This window comes from Sciurus carolinensis, chromosome X (genome assembly GCF_902686445.1).
Source record: "Sciurus carolinensis chromosome X, mSciCar1.2, whole genome shotgun sequence".
Taxonomy (NCBI): domain Eukaryota; kingdom Metazoa; phylum Chordata; class Mammalia; order Rodentia; family Sciuridae; genus Sciurus; species Sciurus carolinensis.
In genome coordinates, this window is record NC_062232.1 from 14743449 (window position 1) to 14763376 (window position 19928).

Sequence of the window (19928 nt, forward strand, 5' to 3'; positions counted from 1 at the left end):
CTTCCATCTTGGGCCACCACTATTTTCTTTCTACATGAAGCCTCCAAGGCCACCATGGAGACCACGAAAAGGAATGAGAGAATGTGGGGATGCCTACTAGGTATTCCACACTTTGGCCAGGAAGTGACAAACATCACTTCTACTTACATTCCATTGGGCAGAAGTAGTGGTACATCTCCCTAGCTGGGAAATGTACTAGTCACTTTAGCAGCACAAATCTTTGGTGGTCACCTAGCTCTCTCCATCACTTCTTTTTTTTTTAATTTGTTCTTTTTAGATATACATGACAATAGAAAGTATCCATCACAATTTCTATTCCCCATCTGACTCTTGTACAAGCCAGCCAGAAAAGAAAGGCATCAGCATAGAGGAAAGTCAAATGATTATTGTGGAGATTAAAGTCCTAGTCTTGGTCTTTTTACCTATGTTCAAAAAATGCAAACATTCCATTATAAACAGTAATACTTCACAACTTTAAAAAAATCACCGTAAATTTAGGTGAGGTGGTACACACCTGTAACCCCAGTGGTTTGGAAAGCTTAGGAAGGAGGATCACAAGTTCAAAGTCAGCCTCAGCAATTTAGTGAGGCCCTAAGCAACTTAGTGAGACCCTGTCTCAAAAATTGAAAAAAAAAAATAATAAAATAAAGGACTGGGTTACATCCCCAGTACCAAAAAAAATTTTTAATAAAAACAAATAAAATAAAATGAGCTTCCAAGAGGAAAGCAGTAAGGCAAAGTCAGATCCAATAGGTATGGGAAGATTACTTGTGCCTCAGGTAGTTATGGACAAGGCTGATTTTGTCATTTGAGCAGTTAATAGCTAACTCAAGGAGGCTTCCAATTAATATCTAGGTGGAGGCCCTCGCTTAGATTGGTCATTAACCACCAAAGTAACTGGAGAGTAAAGCTACATCAATAACTTGTTGGGTTCCCAGGAGATAACAAATTGAATTCTACCAGTTCAGACACTTTAACATGTGCTACCACAATAAGTATATTCAATTATAGCATCCTGGGGAAATAATCTCTATGGTCAAAAATGGCTGGAAAGTACGAAACCCAATCACATAGGGTTCCTCACTGCAAGATGTCTCAGTCTTTAATATGTTCACAAGCACTGAAAGCCTCTAAGAGGAAGACACAATCTGAAGTAGAAAAAACGTAGAGAAGGCTGCTCAGGAAATTATAGACCAAACACACTGCATGAGCTGAGGTCATAACTAGGGATTCTAGTCAAGTGGCAAGATAGGCAACAAAACCAAAGGCATATCCTGAAGGGGTTTGTCTTAGGAAAAGAAGAGGGGGCTGGGGATATAGCTCAGTTGGTAGAGTCCTTGCCTTGCAAGCACAAGGCTCTGGGTTCAATCCCCAGCACCGCAAAAAAAAAAAAAAAAAAAAAAAAAAGAAAAGCACAGGAGGGACATCACTGGAAGTAACTGGACAATGGACACCTGAATTGATAGTTTTGCAGAATTCAGGACTCCGATCTTTTGAAATGGATGCTAAAATAACTCAAACAAATCTGATCTTTCTAGGAGCTAAGGATACAAAGAGATGGCCACCAGCTCTGCTAAAAGTAAATGGGATGGATGTTCCTCAAAAAATTAAACATAGAATTATCATACGCCCTAATGATTCCACTTGAGTATATACCAAAAGAAGTAAAAGTAGGGATTCAAATGGATATATGTACACCCATGTTCAAAGCAGCACTATTCACAACAGTCAAAGGTAGAAGCAACCCAAATGCTCATTAATGGATAAGTGGATCGACAAGGTGGTATATACTTACGACATTATTATTTAGCCTTAAAAAGGAACTAAATTCTAATACAAACTAAAACATGGATGAACCCTGAAGATATCATGCTAAGTGAAATACATCAGTCACAAAAAGACAAATACTATATGATTCCATTTATATGCAGTATCTAAAGGAGGCAAAAATTCATAGAAACAAAGTAGAATGGTCGTTACTAGGGGTTGGGGACACTGAATAAATGGAAGTTATTTAATGGGTACAGAGTTTCAATTTGGGATGATAAAACCCAAATTATTGAACATGCATAGAGGATTTTCTCATAACTCTGCATAATATGATAATGGCACACACATTTTCATGCATTTTTCCAAACACACAGAACGTACCACACCAAGGGTGAAATCTAATGCAAATTAAGTACTTGGGGTGATGATGACCTGTGTACTACTGTGGTGCAGGATGCTGAGAGTGGAGAAGCTGATGAGGCAGGCAGTGCAGGAGCACCTGGGAAATCTCTGTACTTCCCTCTCATTTTACTGTGAACCTCAGAGTGTTTTTTTTTTTTTAACCAGGGATTGAACCCAGGGACACTTAACCACTGAGCCACATCCCCAGCCCTGTTTGTTTGAGACAGGGTCTCACTAAGTTGCTTAGGGCCTCACTAAGTTGCTGAGGCTGGCTTTGAACTCATGATCCTCTTGCCTCAGCCTCCCAAGCCAATGGAATTACAGACATGTGCCACCAAGCCTGGCTGAAAAATAAAGTCTTAAAACAAGTTCTGGAGATAGATATTAGTGATACTGCGTAACAGCAGTAATGCATTTAAGTGTGCCATTGGAACACACTTAAAAACAGTTAAACTGGTAAATTGTGTTATGTATATTCTGCCACGATTTTTAAAAAGTCAATGGGGTGTGTCATGCTCCTCATGGTGCTGGGTAGTTTTCTTTCCAAACAGTGTCCACTTGTTCTTGCTAAGGTGCCTGTGACTTTCTTCAGTTCATTCAATCAACCCCAGACAGGTAACACAGAATTTCAGATTCAGATCCACACAGGAGCACATATGACAATACAAGGAGATGGAAAGATAAAAATCAAACCCAACCTTGACTTGCTATGAGAACAAGAAATAGGAAGTGCTTAAGTGTCACTTCTGTGATCCTTCAAAACACACCTGGGATGGCTCAGTAGTTGCCCTCCCTCTTTTCTAGAACTGCCTTTTCTAAGGGAATCTTTGGCAACAAGAAAAACATTACCTCTTTGCTGTCCCATACAGGAGCCAACCGTGCCTATGAGGCACTTGAAATGTGTGACTAGTCCAACTGAAGAACTATTCTATTTTATTGCATTTTAACTAATTTAAATGTAAACAGCCACATGTGGTTAGAGGTTACCAAACTGGAACCTCTATGTAGAAGCAACCCAAATGCTCATTGTGTTTTAAAGATTTTTTACACAACAGCCAAAGTGGCAGACTTATATCCTTTTGGTGGAAATGTCAAAAAGCTGTGAGCATGAAGATCAAGAAGCCAGGATAGGATGTGGGTGCAGGGAGGTCATCTATTTAATTCATAAACCCACTTATTGCAGCTGCTCTCTATCATTTTTTAAACCTATGAAAACAATTTGATAATAAAAAGGTATTGAGAAGTGATTTATTCAAGACCAGGACAAGGTTAACCAAAAGAGGTACATGGAATAATCAAAAATTCAAGGGACTCTGGACCCCAAGCAAACAAAGGTGATGTGCTTATTGGGTAGCTCTGAAATTGAAAGCCCAAGATTTGAACTCTGAGCCTTCACACCCAACCTGTTAGAAGGGACCCTACTAGCAGGTGAAGACCTGGTACACATGCATGTGTACACATACACATACATACACACACATACATACACACACACACACACACACACACACACACACAGAGCCCCACAAAAGTAAAGCCACTGCATGTAAATTTTTCAGAGTTGACACCAGCAGGCAGGAGGACAGAGTTGCACCTGATGGCAAAAGGGACATTCAGAGAATGGTCTATTCAAACATCAACCTGGGAGCCGAATGAACAGAAGTGGAGAAAACCGAGTGGTTCTAGGTGAAATGGGCTTCTGAACAACTTCTCAAAAAGATGTGGTGCTGAAGGGTATACTCAGTACAGTCAAAAATGTCAAGAGTGTTTCCTCAATGGTATAACTGCCACATGTTTAAACAAGCCTGACACCCCACCCCCTTCCAGTTGGGGAGGATTTGCTCTGCAAAAAAAAAACATATCCATGTTGCCACCAGTAAAGACAGAATTACCCAGGCTGAGGGTGTAGCTCAGTGGTGGAGTGTTTGCCTACCATGCATGAGGCCCTGGGTTCCATCTCCAACACCACACACAATTAACCTACTATGACAGGACTGCATACCCAGCATTTGAAGGCAATTCCCCACTTATCTTCTCATATGCTTTTAGGTTTAAGGTAGGCAATGTTACTCCATTTTAACCAGTGGAGAAACTAAGGCACAAGGATTCCCAGGTAATTACTGTCTCACATCTAATGCTTATAAATGTAACCCAAATACCAAAACCTTGTCACCAAAGGTGCATCATAAGAAAAACTCAGGGGCTGGGGTTGTAGCTCAGTAGTAAAGCACTTGCCTAGCAGTGTAAGGCACTGGGTTGCATTCTCAGCACCATAAACATACATACATAAATGGTATTGTGTCCATCTATAAGTAAAAATATTTTTAAAAAATGGAAAGTCAGGGCTGGAGTTGTACCTCAGTGGTAGGGCACTTGCCTAGCACGTGTGAGGCACTGAGTTCAATCCTCAGCGTCACACAAAATAAATAAAGGTATTGTGTCCACCTACAACTTAAAAAAAATTAAAAATAGAAAAAGAACTCATTCCACACCTGGAGAAATTTCTGCCAACTGTAAGTACTGATTTGAAGGCTGCATCGGTAGGGCACACTTATGATCAAGAGCCTAGAGACCTAGTGTCCCACTCCAGCAATGGAGACCTTGAACCCCTGAATGCTTGTGCACTACAGGATAAAATATCTGTCACGTGGTGGTAGAATACACCCCACCGTCAGCGTGTGCTGGGGTCAGGAATTAAAATGTGCAAAATAATACCTGAGGGTTTCTAAGAAGAGGCAAAACCACGCCATTCGTGAGACACTGATTCCAGCTCTTGGCTGCGAGGTGAAATCACTGGGGAAGCATTAAGCACTCCTGAGGCTTCCGGGCCGATGTCACTGGCCTGAGGTGGGCATGGAGAGTTTTAACAGCTCGCCAGGCGATTCTAATATGAATCCTGCACTGGGACCCCTGCCAATACGGGTCATGCAGAAGTGAGAAAAGTTGGAGAACTGGGGTTGTGGTTAGTGGTGATGTGTGTGTGCGGGAGGATGTTCAGCATCGTGTGGGTTACAGGCTGTTTCTTGGGTTGTCAGATATTTTTAAGGACTGACGAATAAAGGGGTCTAAATGCCAGTGGCCTCTGTTTGCTTATGTGTAAAAGGGCACGCCGCACCTTGGTGGTCTTGTCCAAAATTCAGGGAGTACGGGGGTGGGGAGGGGAACTAAGGGAGCGACCCAGGGAGGGAGTGCCATGGCTTGTGGGAGGATAAAGAAAGCTGGAGTGGGTTGGGGACAAAGGGGACACCCGCCCTCACCTGCATCGTAGAAGGCGTCGAGCACCGCCGTCTCCCCGAAGTCTAGCTCCCCGAAGGGCACGGAGGTGAGGTGGGCGCCCTCAGACTCGCAGGCCCTAAGCAGGCACTGCAGAGCCCCGGCCTCGGGGCCGCCGACGGCGCCACCCTGGGAGCTCTCGCTGCGCACGTATATTGCCCGCAGAGCCCGCGGTGGCCCGCCCCCGCTCCCGCTCCCGCCGCAGCTGCCTCCTGCCGCGTCCTCCGCGGCTTGGTCGGGCTCAGCCTGCCCCGTCGCGCCCTCCCCCGCAGGCGGCAACCGGCACTGGGGGGATTCGGCCGCCGCCCCAAGCGCCCCAGCCAGGGGCGTCCCGTTGCCGCTCTCCATGTGACGGCCGGCGTGCCCTCTCGATACCTCCTCTGCGCCAGTGGCTGGCGGCTTGAATCCGCTAGGGCCACAAGTTGCGGCGTCCGCGCAGTCCCGGCACCTGCTCCTGGGACGCGGGACGGGAGCTGGGGGACCCAGAGAGCAACAGGTGGCCTGGCGGCGGCCAGGTGACACCGGAGGCCCCTCAGAGGCGGACTGAAGCTCCAGCCCGCTGCCCCGAGCGCCCTTTGAAGGCCCGCGAGAAAGAGGCGGGGGCTGGGGACGTCAGGGCACGCGGAGGGGGAGGCTGGGAAGGGCGGCGGGGCAGGAACCCGGAGGGCGCCCCCTGCCGCCTCCCCTGGGCAGTTCCCGGAGTCGCGGAGCCAGGAATTTCGAGCCTTTTTTTCTTTTTTCCATCCCTCTAGCCTAACCACTATTAGGAACCCCAATTACTTTTTTCTTAAAACAAGCTGAAGCTTTCAAGCAGGGTAAAGACTCTTTCAAAGCACAGATTTGACGTAAATATTCAATTTCAAACTAAATACAGATGTAGTTTTAACTCAGCATTGGTGTGAGCACATGCCTCATTTTATACTCTGTCCTTGGTTGCCAAATGCATAGCCTTCCTGAACCCGATCCTAGAGTCCGGTTTGTCCTGACTTTCACTGTGACCTTGACAAGGTACTGGGAGGCACCAGCAACAAACCTTGTTTGTTGAAAATAGATTCCAAGTGTGCAGCCCACCTGATCTATGGAATGGTGTGAACCCCAAAGGGTTTTCGCTCTGCATCTTACCCACCATTTTAGTCCCACCTATTAAATTGTATTTAAATCATAGAATGCACTAGACATTGTCACAAGGATTTTGAGCGTTTTCTTCTCTAGCAACAGCTTTATTGCAATATAATTTACATACCATACAGTTTATTCATGAAGAGTGTGTGACTCAAAGGTTTTTTAGTATATTCATAGACCTGTGCAGCCATCACCACAATGTTAGAACATTTTAATCCCCCTCAAAAAAAAAAAAAACAGTACTCATTAGAAATTAGTCTCTACGTCCCAACCCCAACAAACCCAGCTAGGCAACCACAATTTACCTTCCGTCTCTAAAGATTTGCCTCTTCTGGACATTTCGTATAAATGAAATCATACAGGGTGTGGACATAAGTTTTTCTTGGGTATACACCTAGGAGTGGAATTTCTGGGTCACATGGTAAATCTATGGTTAACCTTTGGAGAAACAGTTTTTCAAAGTGACTGTACCATTTGACATTTCCACCAGCAGTATATGAGGACTGCACTTTTTCTACATCCTCATCAATACTTATTGTCTATCTTTTTCTTTACAACCATCCTAGTGGATGTGAAATGGTACATCATTGTGCTTTTTAAAATATTTTTTTAGTTGTTGATTAACCTTTATTTATTTATTTGTTTGTGGTGCTGAAAATGGAATCCAGTGCCTCACACATGCTAGGCAAGCACTCTACCACTGAGCCACAACCCCAGCCCTATCATTGTGCTTTGAATCTTCATTTTCCTGATGGCTAACCATGGTGAGCATATTGTCATATGCTTATTTGCCATTTGTGTAGCTTCTTGGGAGCAATCCTTTGCCCACTTTTTAACTATGTATTTGTCTTATGATTATTGAGTGGTCAGAGTTCCCTATGTATTGTGGACGTGAGTCCCTTATCAGATATGTGATTGACAGTTTCTCCCATTCTGTAGTTTGTCTTTGCACTTTGTTGCTGGTGTTCTTTGCAGCACATCACATGCAATTTTGACACAGGCAAGATGGGATTAAACTTGTAACACTTCAGCTTATCTTCATGTTTCAGTAATAATACAGCCCACTAGCCACCCCCCAAAAGAAAGCAGAAAGTTCCTGCACAAATCCTTGAAGAAATCCTGCCTTAAATCCAGCCCTGGTACAAATTGAATTTCACCAGCAGCAGCATTATGGAAAATAGGCTTGGAGGAAATCTGTGAGAACACATACACCAAAGTTGGGAAAACTCTCGCCACTTCTAAGACTTTTTTCATGTGATGTTATAAAAGGACACATGCCTTCTTTGTAACCTTGTAATGCATAATAGTAGTAATTTTCCTAATGTTCCTGTTCATCTGAAATTACTCCAGTGACTGGCACAGTCTTTCAAAGGACAAAGTTGCCCATTTGAAAATCACTTGCCAGCATCTTGCTGTTATCCTCACGGCAATCTTCCTGAATTCCTCTCAGCTCTCTCTGGGGTCCTGCTGATTGAGTGAGACATGCAGGAGTTATGAATTCTGGCTTGAATAATATTTTCCTCTAAATACAATCCCTGCTGAGTAAAGAACCCAGCATTTACCCAGCTAACAAGCACCTTCCCCTAAGTGGGCACACATAGTCCACCTTCTCATTGTCTGCAGCAATTTGCACACCTGAAGCAGGTCCCAGCACCTTCCCTAATGTCTTTCCAATTCCCCTAGTTCCTCTGAGGAGAAAATTGCAAAATGCTGGATTAGTTTTCTGTTTAGTTGAACAATTATTCCTTTCTTGCCTTTACCTTGCCTCTTACTCAGGACATGTCCTGGAAACCTCTTTGCCCTAATGCTGAGGTGCCATAGAATGTTCTTCCAGATATGTAGATGAAATCTTCTCTTTGTACCTTCTTGCCATGGATTATTATTTAATCCTCTTCCACCTAGCAGCTGTGCACCTACTGCCCTTAAAGATTCTCTTTTCCAGGTGATCCCCCACCTCCCAGACCCTTCAATCATCTCTCCAGGACATAACTTCCAGGCCACTCTCCACCATGATGATTCTCTTGGAGAAGATTCACTGTTTGTCACTATTGCTGTTTTGTGTGTAAGACTTTTTAAAATAAACTTTTTTATTTTCAGATGATTGTAGATTCATATGCGGTTGTAATAAATCATATAGAGAGATCTAGGGTATCTTTGACCCCATTTCAAAACCACAATGGTAACATCTTATTAAAATACAGTACATTATCACAACCAGGATATTGACATTGATAGGATCAAGAGAGAAAACACCTTCATCACTACAAAGATTCCCCCTGTTGCCTTTTGACAGCCAGGACTAATTTTCTCCTTACCTCCCATCCCTAACTGCTGGAAACCACTAATTTGTTCTCCATTTCTATAATTTTGTCATTTTAAGAATGTATGGACCTTGCTTCTCCTCTCCCAGTGAGGCCCAGGGGACCAGAGTGAGAAGCAGAGACATGTTCTGATGCAAGCTGACGGCTCTCAACTACCATAATCCTTTGGGCTTCAACTGTAAAGATGAAACAGAATTTAGAAACTTTATTGTTTGGCTTGAAGACCAGACAATCAGACACTACAAGATTGAAGACAGAGGTAATTTAAGAAACATCCACAGCAGTGACTGGCCCAAGTTCTTCAAAAAGTATCTCACAGATGTTAACTGTCCCTTCAAGATTCAGGATTTGACATGAAGCAACTGACTGGCTTCTTGGCTTAACTGTTAGACTTGAGTATGGAGATAATGCTGAAAAATACAAGGACTTAGTACCTGATAATGCAAAAAATACTGACAATGCAACTAAAAATGCAGAGTCATTGATCAATTTGGATGTAAATAATCTTGACTTCAAGGCTGGTGTGATGGCTTTGGCTAATCTTCTTCAGATTCAGCGACATGATGATTACCTGGTAATGCTTAAGGCAATTCGCATTTTGGTTCAAGAGCACCTAACACAAGATGCAGTTGCTAAAGCAAATCAAACAAAAAAGGTCTTGCCTGTTGCTTTAGACAAACATATTCTTGGCTTTGACACAGGAGATGCAGTTCTTAATGAAGCTGCCCAGATTCTGTGATTGCTGCATATAAAAGAACTCAGAGAGCTACAGACAAAAATTAATGAAGCCATAGTAGCTAGCTGTTCAAGCTGATCCAAAGACAGACCACAGACTAGGGAAAGTTGAAAGATGAACACTTTAGGATTTTAGCTTCTTACCTACTTAGTACAATTGGGAACCACGTACACTTCTGGCATGTGTTTGGAAATCAAATGTCATATTTTCAAGGGAGGAATCCCAGAAAATTGACTATGTTCTAGAGATTTACCATCATTGCTTTTTTCTTTAATAAAGTTTGGGAAAGTGAAAAAAAGAGAATGTTATGTAAATAGAATCATACAGTATACAACCTTTGGGGACTCAGCATGATTCCCTTGGGTTTCACCCAAATTGTTGCATATGTCAGTAGTCCATGCCACTGTATGGATGTACCACTGTTTCTTTATCCATTCACCATGTGAAAGATATCTGGGTTGTTTCCAGTTTAGGGCTATTATGAAAAAAGTTGCTGTGAACATTCATGAACAGTTTTTTATGTAATAACAAGTTTTCATCTCTCTGGGATAAATGTCCAGAAGTGCAAATTCTGGATGATGTGGTACTTATTTCATTTTTTATGAAATCACCAGGTTATTTTCCAGAGAGCCTATTCCATTTTACATTCCCTCCCACAATATATGCATGATCTAGTTTTTCTGCATCCCCAGTAGCATCTAGTGACATCACCTTTTTTAAAAAAGTCATTCTTATAAGTGTGTAATGATAACTCATTGTTTTTTTTAACATCTTTTCTTTTAGTTGTAGATGGACACAATACCTTTATTTTGTTTATTTATTTTTATGTGGCGCTGAGGATTAAACCCAGTGCCTCACCCAAGTGCTCTACCACTGAGCTACAAACCCAGCACTCATTATGTTTTTTTAAAATGCCTCTCTTATATACTATTTTAATACATTAACATGGGGATAATCCATATGGTAACTATCCTCTGGAAATACTGATGGTTTGTACACAAGAGAATTGATCGAGCTGTATTAGAATGGCTGTGAAATAGTGGGAGGGCATTTCTCAGAAATGCAAATGGAGCTCCAATGCGGTGGCACACACCTGTACTCCCAGCAGCTCAGGAGGCTGAGGCAGGGGGATCATGAGTTCAAAGCCAGCCTCGGCAACTTATTGAGGCCCCAGGCAACTCAGTGAGACCCTGTCTCTAAATAAAATATTAAAAGGACTAGGGATGTAGCTCAATGGTAAACAGCCCTGTGTTCAAACCCCAGTACCAAAAAAAGAAAAGAAAAAGAAAAAAGAAATGCAAATGAATATTTAATCACTGTAGGCAAAAAGTCTCAAAGATTGTGAAGCCAACTTTTGGAATTGTCACAAGAATATAATTAACCTGCCAGGTGCATGCCTGTAATCCCAGAAGCTGGGTAAGCTGAGGCAGGAGGATCCCAAATTCAAAACCAGCCTCAGCAACTAAGCAAGGCCCTAAGCAACTCAGCCAGACCTTGTCTCAAAATAAAAAATAAAAACAGCCTGGGGATGTGGCTTAGTGGTAAAGTGCCCATAGATTCAATCCTGGTACCAAAACACACACACACACACATACACACACACACACATATATATATAAAACCTGTGTTTTATAGCAAAAGTGGAACCACTGCTGCCAACCTACTTGGTATGTCTTGGCAGAGTATGTGATATTCAAATATGTACAGATCGTGGGAAAGTCTAATTTTTTAAAATCTATTCTAGATACTTTTGAAGGAGATGTAGAAGGGTGTAGAAATCCAGGGAAAGATGGCAAGTGAGGAGGTTGGGGGCAGGGCCAGACCAAAGTTGCATGGAGAGAATCTTCTAATGAGGTCAACTTCCCAGATGATGAAAGTGTTGGTGGGCACAAGTGAGGGACCCTATCAGACAGACACTTCCATACTCATGCCCCTAAGCAGGGGATCCAATAGAAAAACTAAAATAGATCGGTGGACACAGGGGGCACCAATAAATAATAGTGAGGAGAGCATGGATAGGGGAGGAGATAAGGAAAGGAGGAAATTCCCAAGCTCATAAGAAAGAACAAGACAAAACTCCCCCACTGGACTCCCAGCTCTTGGGCCTCATTTTTTTTTAAGAAGTCTGTTACTGTTGCTTTTGCAATAAACCTGCTTGCTATCTCTGTGTCCTGTTCTTTGATTCTTTGCTGAGCAGAGACAACAAACCCAACACCCCTAAATGGTAACACTTTGATGAATATGTGGTTTGCATATATTTTCCTCAAGTCTGTAGCTTGTCTTTTGTCCTCTGAAAGGGGGGTCTTTCACAGAGCAAAAGTTTTTAATCTTTTTTTTTTTTTGGTACCAAGGATTAAACCAGGGACACTCGACCACTGAGTCACATTCCCAGCTGCTTTTGTTTTCTCTTTAGAAACAGGGTCTCACTACCTTGCTTAGTGCCTCGCTGATGCTGAGGCTGGCTTTGAACTCGACATCTTCCTGTTTTAGCCTCCCCAGCCACTGGGATTACAGACGTGGGCCACAGTAAGTTTTTAATCTTGATGAGGTCCAATTATCAGTTTTTTTATTCATGGATTGTCCTTTTGGTTCCAAATTAAACAACTCATTGCCTTGCCCAAACAATAAACATAGTATGCATCTTAATTTATTTAGGTCTTATTTGATTTCTTTCATTACAATTTTCTAATTTTCAGTCTACAGATCTTGTAGGTGTTTTGTTATATTTATATCCAAGTATTTCTTCTTCTTTTTAATTTTTGGTTCCAGGGATTGAACCCAAGGGTACTTAACCACTGAGCCACATCCACAGCTCTAAATCCTTATCGCCTCTCTAAATAACTGAGATTGACTTTGAACTTGTGATCCTCCAGCCTCCTGAGCTGCTGGGATTACAGGCATGTGCCACCATGCCCAGTTTATATTCAAGTATTTCATTTTTTTTAGAGTGATATTAATGATACAGTGTTTAATTTCAGGGTCCACTTGTTCATTGTTAATATGTAGAACTGCAAATTTTTGTGTATTGAATCATGCAATCTGCAAATAGGGACAGTTTTATTTTCATCTTTTCAATATGTATGCCTTTTATTTCTTTGTCTTGCCTTGTTACTGTAGCTAGAATTTGCAGTACTATGTTGAAAAAGATTAGTGAGAGTTGACATCTTTGTCTTGTTCCTGATCGTAGGAGGGAAAGCATTCAGGTCCTTCATCCTGAATATGATGTTAGCCGTAAGTTTTTGTATATGTTATTTATCAAGGCAAGGAAGTTTCCCTCTACTCCTAGTTTTCTGGGAGTTGTTATTGTGCCTGAATATTAGTGGTAAGAATCATGCTCACTTGTCCAAGCCTAAAGAATGAACTAAAAGACACAAGGGATAGCAAAAACCTAGGTTTTCCTTTAATGGCAGCCTTACATGATTGGGTGCCTGGTAGTCAGGGACAAACGGATTGAGTACAACCAGTGTTTTAGCCACTAGAACACAAGATTCCCTCCCCTGGTTCCTCATTGAACATGATGGGATGCACAATGTTCCCAAACTTCACCTAGGTTTTACTGTCTCCTATTGGATTATTTAAAGTAATATACATTTAGTTGTCCCCATTTCCCTTTGGTCTCTTGTGGCAGGAAAGTGCCCTTAGATTGAATGTCTTTTGGCAGGTATACAGTTTTATCTCTGTTGATCAAGTTGGGTGGGGAGTTTCCTTCAAGGGGCTCTGGTGTTACCTGCTTGCAACTTTTTATCCTGTTCTCCCCTCCAGTTGCCTTTCTTACATCCCAAGTCATTTTACATTTAAAGCTAAATACTACATTCTGAAACAGACCACTGGGATTTGGTTTCCTCATAGAATTTTTTCAAATATTTTATGTATTAATTGATATTATCATATGACTTTTCCTATTTAGCCTATTGATCTGGTAGATTACATTGTTTTTCAAATGTTGAACCAACCTTGCATACTTGGAATAAATCCCACTTGGCCGTGTTATATAATTCTTTTTATACATTGCTGAATTTGATTTGCTAATATTTTATTAAGACTTTTTGCATCTAAGCTCATGAGAAATATTGATCTAAAGTTTTCATTTTTTGTATTGTCTTTGCCTTGTTTGGGTATCAAGTAATACTAACTTCATAAAATGGCTTGAGAAGTAGTCTGTCCTCTTCTACTTTCTAGAAGGGATTGTATAAAACCAGTGTTACTTCTTCAAATGTTTGCTGAAATTTTCCAGTGAGACCATTTTGGCTTGGAGATTTTTTTTTTCAAGGTCTTTTAATTATAAGCTCATTTTTTTCCTAAAAAAAAATCAAAAACTACACAGATTATCAGTTCAATTTTAGTAGTTCGGAGTTTTTAAGAAATTGATCCATTTCTTTTTCTTTTTTTTTTTTTTGGATCGAGTATCACTTTATTTGTTCTACTCCACAACATACTATACTCTCTGTTTGGGCATGCAGATTCCCTGTACCCCATATGTACTTTTAAGTGACTTTACTCTTTAAAAATTCAACTGTAAAATAAACATCCAAGTTTCTTCTTTCTCTCATACACATACACACACACATACACACACTATAAAATGATAGAATATTCTTAACATCTCAGGAGTTCGCTCTAAACCTTATTCTACCCTTTCCCAGATGTGACCACTATCCCAACTTTTGTGATAATCATGATTAATAGTTTTATATAAGCATACAATAAATGACAACTATTACTACTACTACTACTATTATTATTATTGTTAGTCTCAACCAAGGATTATAAGTACTAGTTGCATACTATCATGGGTCTGATGATGTTGGTAAAAGAAAAGGTTTGTGAGCTGTATGTAATATTAAACTGGATAGTATTGAATCAAAATCTCTAGCTCTAAATACCCAATGTATTTTATCAATTAATGAATGTATGCATTAGTAATTCAGAAAGTGGACAATGAACTGTTCAGGAAGAATTAGGAAGAATAATGATCCATTTCTTATAAGATGTTCAATTTATTATCATAAAGTTCATATTTGTTATCTTTTTAAAATTTTTTAATTTTTATTGATTTTCTTAGTTATATCAGGATAGATTTTGACATAATCATAAAAGCACAGAATATAATTTGCTCTAATTCAATTCCCAGCACTTCCTCCCTCCCTCACCCTGCTCTCCTTCCTCTACTGATCTTTTTGCAGTTTATTAATAGTTTTTTTAAATGATTATCCTTTTAATGGCTGCAGGACTGGTAGTGGTATACCATTTTATTCTTTAAAAATTTTTTTCTGTTGTCAATGGATCTTTGTTTTTTATTTATATGCGTTGCTGAGAATCAAATCCAGTGCCTCACACATGCTAGACAAGTGCTCTTACCACTGAGCCACAATTCCAACACCCATTTTATTCTTGATTTGGTGATTTGTGCCTCCTTCCTTTTTGTCTTTATCAGTTTTGCTATTTATTCAATATAAATATTCAGGTCTACTGATGAACCCACCAAAGATATTTTTCATGTCTGTTATTGTTTTTGATTTTTATCCATATGATTCTTTCAGTTTCCATCCTTACTGAATTGCCTATCTGATCTTGCATAATGTCTACTTTCCCCCCAAGATCCTTTAACATAGCAATTATAATTATTTTAAATTCCTTCTCTGATACTTCCAATAGTTGTGCCATTTCTAAGTCTGATTCTGATAATTGCTCTGTCTCTTTTTAAAATTTATTTAGATATTGATGGACCTTTGTTTTATTCATTTATTTATATGTGGTGCTGAGAATGGAACCCAGTGCCTCACACATGCTAGGCAAGTGCTCTACCATTGAGCGACAGCCCCAGCCCCTGCTTTGTCTCTTCAACTGCTTTTTCTTATGTTTTGGCATGCCTCATAATTTTTTGTTGAAAGCTGGACATTTTACATAGGGCAGCAGTTGATAAATAAGCTTTTAGTATGGGACTTGATGTTAATCTAGCCAGCAGTTGGGCTGTGCTCATGTTTGTTTTTCCTGTGGACACTAGAAATTTCCAATTTCCCTAATGATCTTCCTTTATTGTGCCCCCTCTCAGTTTTGGGGCTTCCCTTTGTGCTGCTCCCCACACAAAGTCTCCTGCAGTTCTCCCTGCTGTTGTTCTTAGAGGTTTGTTAGCATGCTGGTGGGGCATGGGTGGTGGGGACAGATTCTCTGATATTCTAAGTTTCAGTTTTTGGAGTACACAGTGGGTTTGTATCTCAGGGGTGTAACCATCACACATGTTTCTGTCTCTTCTCCATGGATAGATGACCCCTTTCTCTTCCTCTAGCTGCAGTGGATATCTACTAGTGTTTCCAGTCTATAGGCTTAAAGCTCTTCTCCCTGAAGATTAAATCTCTTTCTCTCTCTCTTTTTAAGGTGAGATGGAGCTGCAGGGAAAGGTTTTGCTATTTATTCAATATAAATCTTCAGGTCTACTGATAAGCTCACCAAAGATATTGGTGAGGGCGAGGAGGAAGGTGAGGAGGGTGAGTTCCCTTGACCTAACTGTGATGGCATTTCACCAGTGCCTCAGACCATGTCTTTCCCTTGCAGAATAAGCCTTTTGTTCCTTAAGAGGGAAGGGTCTGAGATTTCTCAGTGATTCCTGAGCCAGTGCCATGGGATTTCTCAGGATTTCCCCCAAATTGTTCCAGTAAGAACCAGTTGGGGCTCCTGAGGGGAAACAGTCCACAAAGGGATAGCACTCCCTCCCTCCCAATTGCTGTCCCCAGGAGTTTCATATTCTCAAATCAGCCCATGCTCTGCCTCTAGCAATTTGTCACATTTTCTAGCTTAGTCTTCCTATCTACTTCTATGACATCTGGTGGCTTTTGCCCCTGTAAGCAAATGCTCAGGTCCTATGTCTCTCAGGAAGTGCCTTTCTTGCTCCAGATTTTGGAATGACCACTTGCTCTGCAAACTCAGTTCTCTACCTTAGATAGAGCATTTACCTCTGGGATATATAAAGAACTCAAAAAACTTAACACCAAACAAAAAAAACTCAATAAATGGGCAGAGGAACTGAACAGACACCTACAGAAGAAGAAATATGATCAGTCAACAAATATATGAAAAAATGTTCAACACATTTAGCAAGTAACAATAAATGCTGGCGAGGATGTAGGGAAAAAGGTACACTCACATTGCTGATGATTCAGATCTAATCACTTTCTCGTCTAAACATGTCTTCCCTCTCCTTAAAAGGAAAACTTTACCATCTCTGTGCTCCTAAATTATTTGGGGAATAAAATGTAGAACAGCTTGAGCTCTTTAGATGATCACATTCTAATAAATAGATTTGATACTAATATTATCCTTTTTTTTGAAAATGGATAGGAATTCTGGAGTAAGTCAGTGCCTTAATGCGTAAGAAAGGAGGTATGTTTGGCTCATGATTAACCAATCGCCTAGGTAATTGTTATAAATATATTTGAACTCGCAAATAATATGTTACTTTTATGTGGTTGTGGCCTGTTTTGTGTGTTGATGATTCAAATCTAATCACTTTCTCTTCTAAACATGGTTTCCCTCTTCTTAAAATGAAAATTTTACCATCTCTGCACATTGGAAGGAGGATACTGTTTTGGTGTGCTTTGGATATGAGCATTAATCAAAATCTATGTAAAACAGGCATTGAAAAAAAGCACCAAAATAATTGGTCAAAATCTATGTAAAAGTGGGCTGGGGTTGTGGTTCACATGTGTGAGGCAGTGGGTTCAATTCTCAGCACCACATATAAATAAATGAATAAAATAAAGATCTGTCAACAACTAAAAAAATGTTTAAAAAATCTTTGTAAAACAAGCATTGAAAACAGAATCAAAATCATTGATCAAAATCTATGTAAAACAGCTGGACATGGTGATACATGCCTGTAATCCCAGTGGATTGGGAAGCTGAGACAGGAGGATCATGAGTTCTAAGCCAGCCTCAGCAACTTAGCAAGGTCCTAAGCAACTTAGCAAGACCCTGCCTCAAAATAAAAAATAAAAAAGGCTGGGGATGTGGCTCAGTGGTTAGGCATCCTTGGGTTCAATCCCTGGTACAAAAAAACAAACAAAAAAAAACAAAACAAAAAAGACTGATGTAAAATAGGCATTGAAAAAGCACCAAAATCATTGGTCAAATTCTATTTAAAATAGGCACTGAAAACAGCACCAAGGCTCAGGGACAAAGGAGCTGTTCCCACAGGTGAGCATCATGGTTTTTTATATTTGAAGAAGGCCTTAATGATGCCCATTAGTCCCTTTACCAGTTAGCTTCCTGGTGTGGTTGAATGAGGCCCATTATCCTGACAGCCTCATCATTCTACTAACTATTCTATCTTTCTTCAATAATAATACTGCTCTTCCAGGAATCATACTGGCAAGAACTACTGCCCTATGGCATGTCTTGGAGGGCCAGGACTCATTCACACTTATTCATCACTTTGAGGACAGACGGTCAGCCCTGAGAGGTAGTAATTAGGTTCTTATCTGACATCAAGAGAAGTGTCAAGCATCAACAAAGAATTTTTTTCCAGTATAAATCTAAGAGAAAACAAAGCTTTATGTTTTAACACAGAGGTAGCCACAGTTTTCCAATAGTAGATGACCATCTTTAAGATAATGATGTGCAGACCACAGGAACTTGTTTTCTAGAACCATGGTGATGCCAAAAGTACTCTCCTCAGAGTCCAGGTGTTAGCTGAGACTCCAGTACAAGTAAAGTGCCTCTGAAGCTTCTCTTCATGTCTGTTTCTTTTGTTATAGATCTTCCCTAATGCTCTAGTTGTGCTAGACTTTTAGCAAAAATAAAACTGGGCTGCTCAAATTTATAGAATGAATTCCATTTGAAATCAGTCATGATTATCAATTCATCTATCTAGTCAAATAGTTATCAAGTGGTTATTATCTGTCAATGTCTTAGGTGCTGGGGATACAGCAGTAAAGAAAGTCACTATCCTCATTGTGTTTCATTCAGAGGAGAGACAAACATTGTATGTGTATGAAGTATTGAATAAGAATAGTGGTCAGCAATCAGAGTGATGGGTCCAGATTGAGGTTTTGTTCAAATGTAGAAACCAGGAGCCTAACCAGTAGAAATGTTAATGAGCACTATCAAGGTCTATTTGAAATGCAGACTAACCTGTGGGAACAACTCCAGTCAACTCCTTTGTCCTGGAATGGAAGGTGGAAGTGAACCCAGATGGGAATTACAAGGAGTAAAACTCAGGTTAAAGAACACAATCTATAGTCTTTTTATATACTTTTTATATACTTTTTCAATGCCTGTTTAACATAGATTTTGCTCCATGCTCTACCCCAAAGCATATAAGCCCCTAAGCTAGCACAACAAAATGGTTCCAAATGGGTTTTTCTGCCATCAGGCCCCCTCCCACATGCATGGCAGGAGTTCTCTCTCTTCCTTAAATAAATCCTTCTTGGTTTACTTTTCCTTTCTGTTATTGTCCATGGGTTTTATTCTTTAAATTTGAGACAAGAACCTGGAAGGAAATTGGCAAAGCTGTGAATCTAGTCTCATTTCAAACCTCTGGTTTCATAACGAAACAAGGTATTGATATGAGGAGTATAGTGCTGGATTGCTGCTCAAGTTGCTTTTATTTAAGGTGTTAGGAAAGTTCTTTCTAATGAGGTGACATTTTATCAATGACCAGCCAGAAGGAAGAGATTCAGACCTGACATCCACTGAGGTTTAGGCAAACTTTAAAGAAAGATGGGTGGTTAGTCACTTTTGTATGCTGGTGTACATTAAACCAGGTTTACAATTGGGCATAGATTATTTTTGCTAAAAATCTCAGGTAATTTATACTTATGACCCACTTCTAGGAATTATCTTAAAGACAAACCAGAAATGTGAGCAAAGATTCATGCCCAAAGATGTTCATGGCAGATTTACTTATAAAGAAAAAAAATCATAATTATTGAAAAATGTCCTTCCTTCCTGAACCTTCCCATTCTCATGGCTCCACTGGGCACCTCCCTTCTCTGAAGCCCTATGGACTTTCTCTCTGATCATGTTATCTGTTTCTCCCTTTTTGGCTCTGAGCTCCCTGAGAGCAAGCCTATCTTGTAATGAAGCATTCAGTACCTATCACAGCATCTGGCACATCATAAGAACTCTATACATGTGTGATCAAAGATTGGCTTAATACCTTCTGGCGTAACTATAGATGGGATACTACATAGCCATCACAAATCATCTTACTGAAAAAAGACAAAGAAATGCTAATATTACATGTAAAGATAAAACTGTATACACTGATCTTTTTTTTTTTTTTTTTTTTTTTTTGTGGTGCTGGGGAT

General features: G+C 40.4%; 1 protein-coding gene and 1 pseudogene across 2 annotated transcripts in view; one reads left to right on the forward strand and one right to left on the reverse strand.

Moving 5' to 3' along the window:
* Map3k15 (mitogen-activated protein kinase kinase kinase 15) overlaps positions 1-5977 on the reverse strand; it is a 119265-nt gene extending 113288 nt beyond the window's left edge. The window contains exon 1 of one of the 2 annotated variants that reach the window (XM_047535783.1): positions 5430-5977. In XM_047535783.1, coding sequence (XP_047391739.1) covers positions 5430-5793 — 364 coding nt within the window. In that variant the 5' untranslated portion in view covers positions 5794-5977. The remainder of the gene's footprint in view (positions 1-5429) is intronic. The other variant, XM_047535782.1, reaches the window with a different exon arrangement.
* A 3034-nt stretch (positions 5978-9011) lies between these two features.
* On the forward strand, positions 9012-9875 carry LOC124972562 (RNA transcription, translation and transport factor protein-like; annotated as a pseudogene).
* The last annotated feature ends 10053 nt before the right edge of the window (positions 9876-19928 follow it).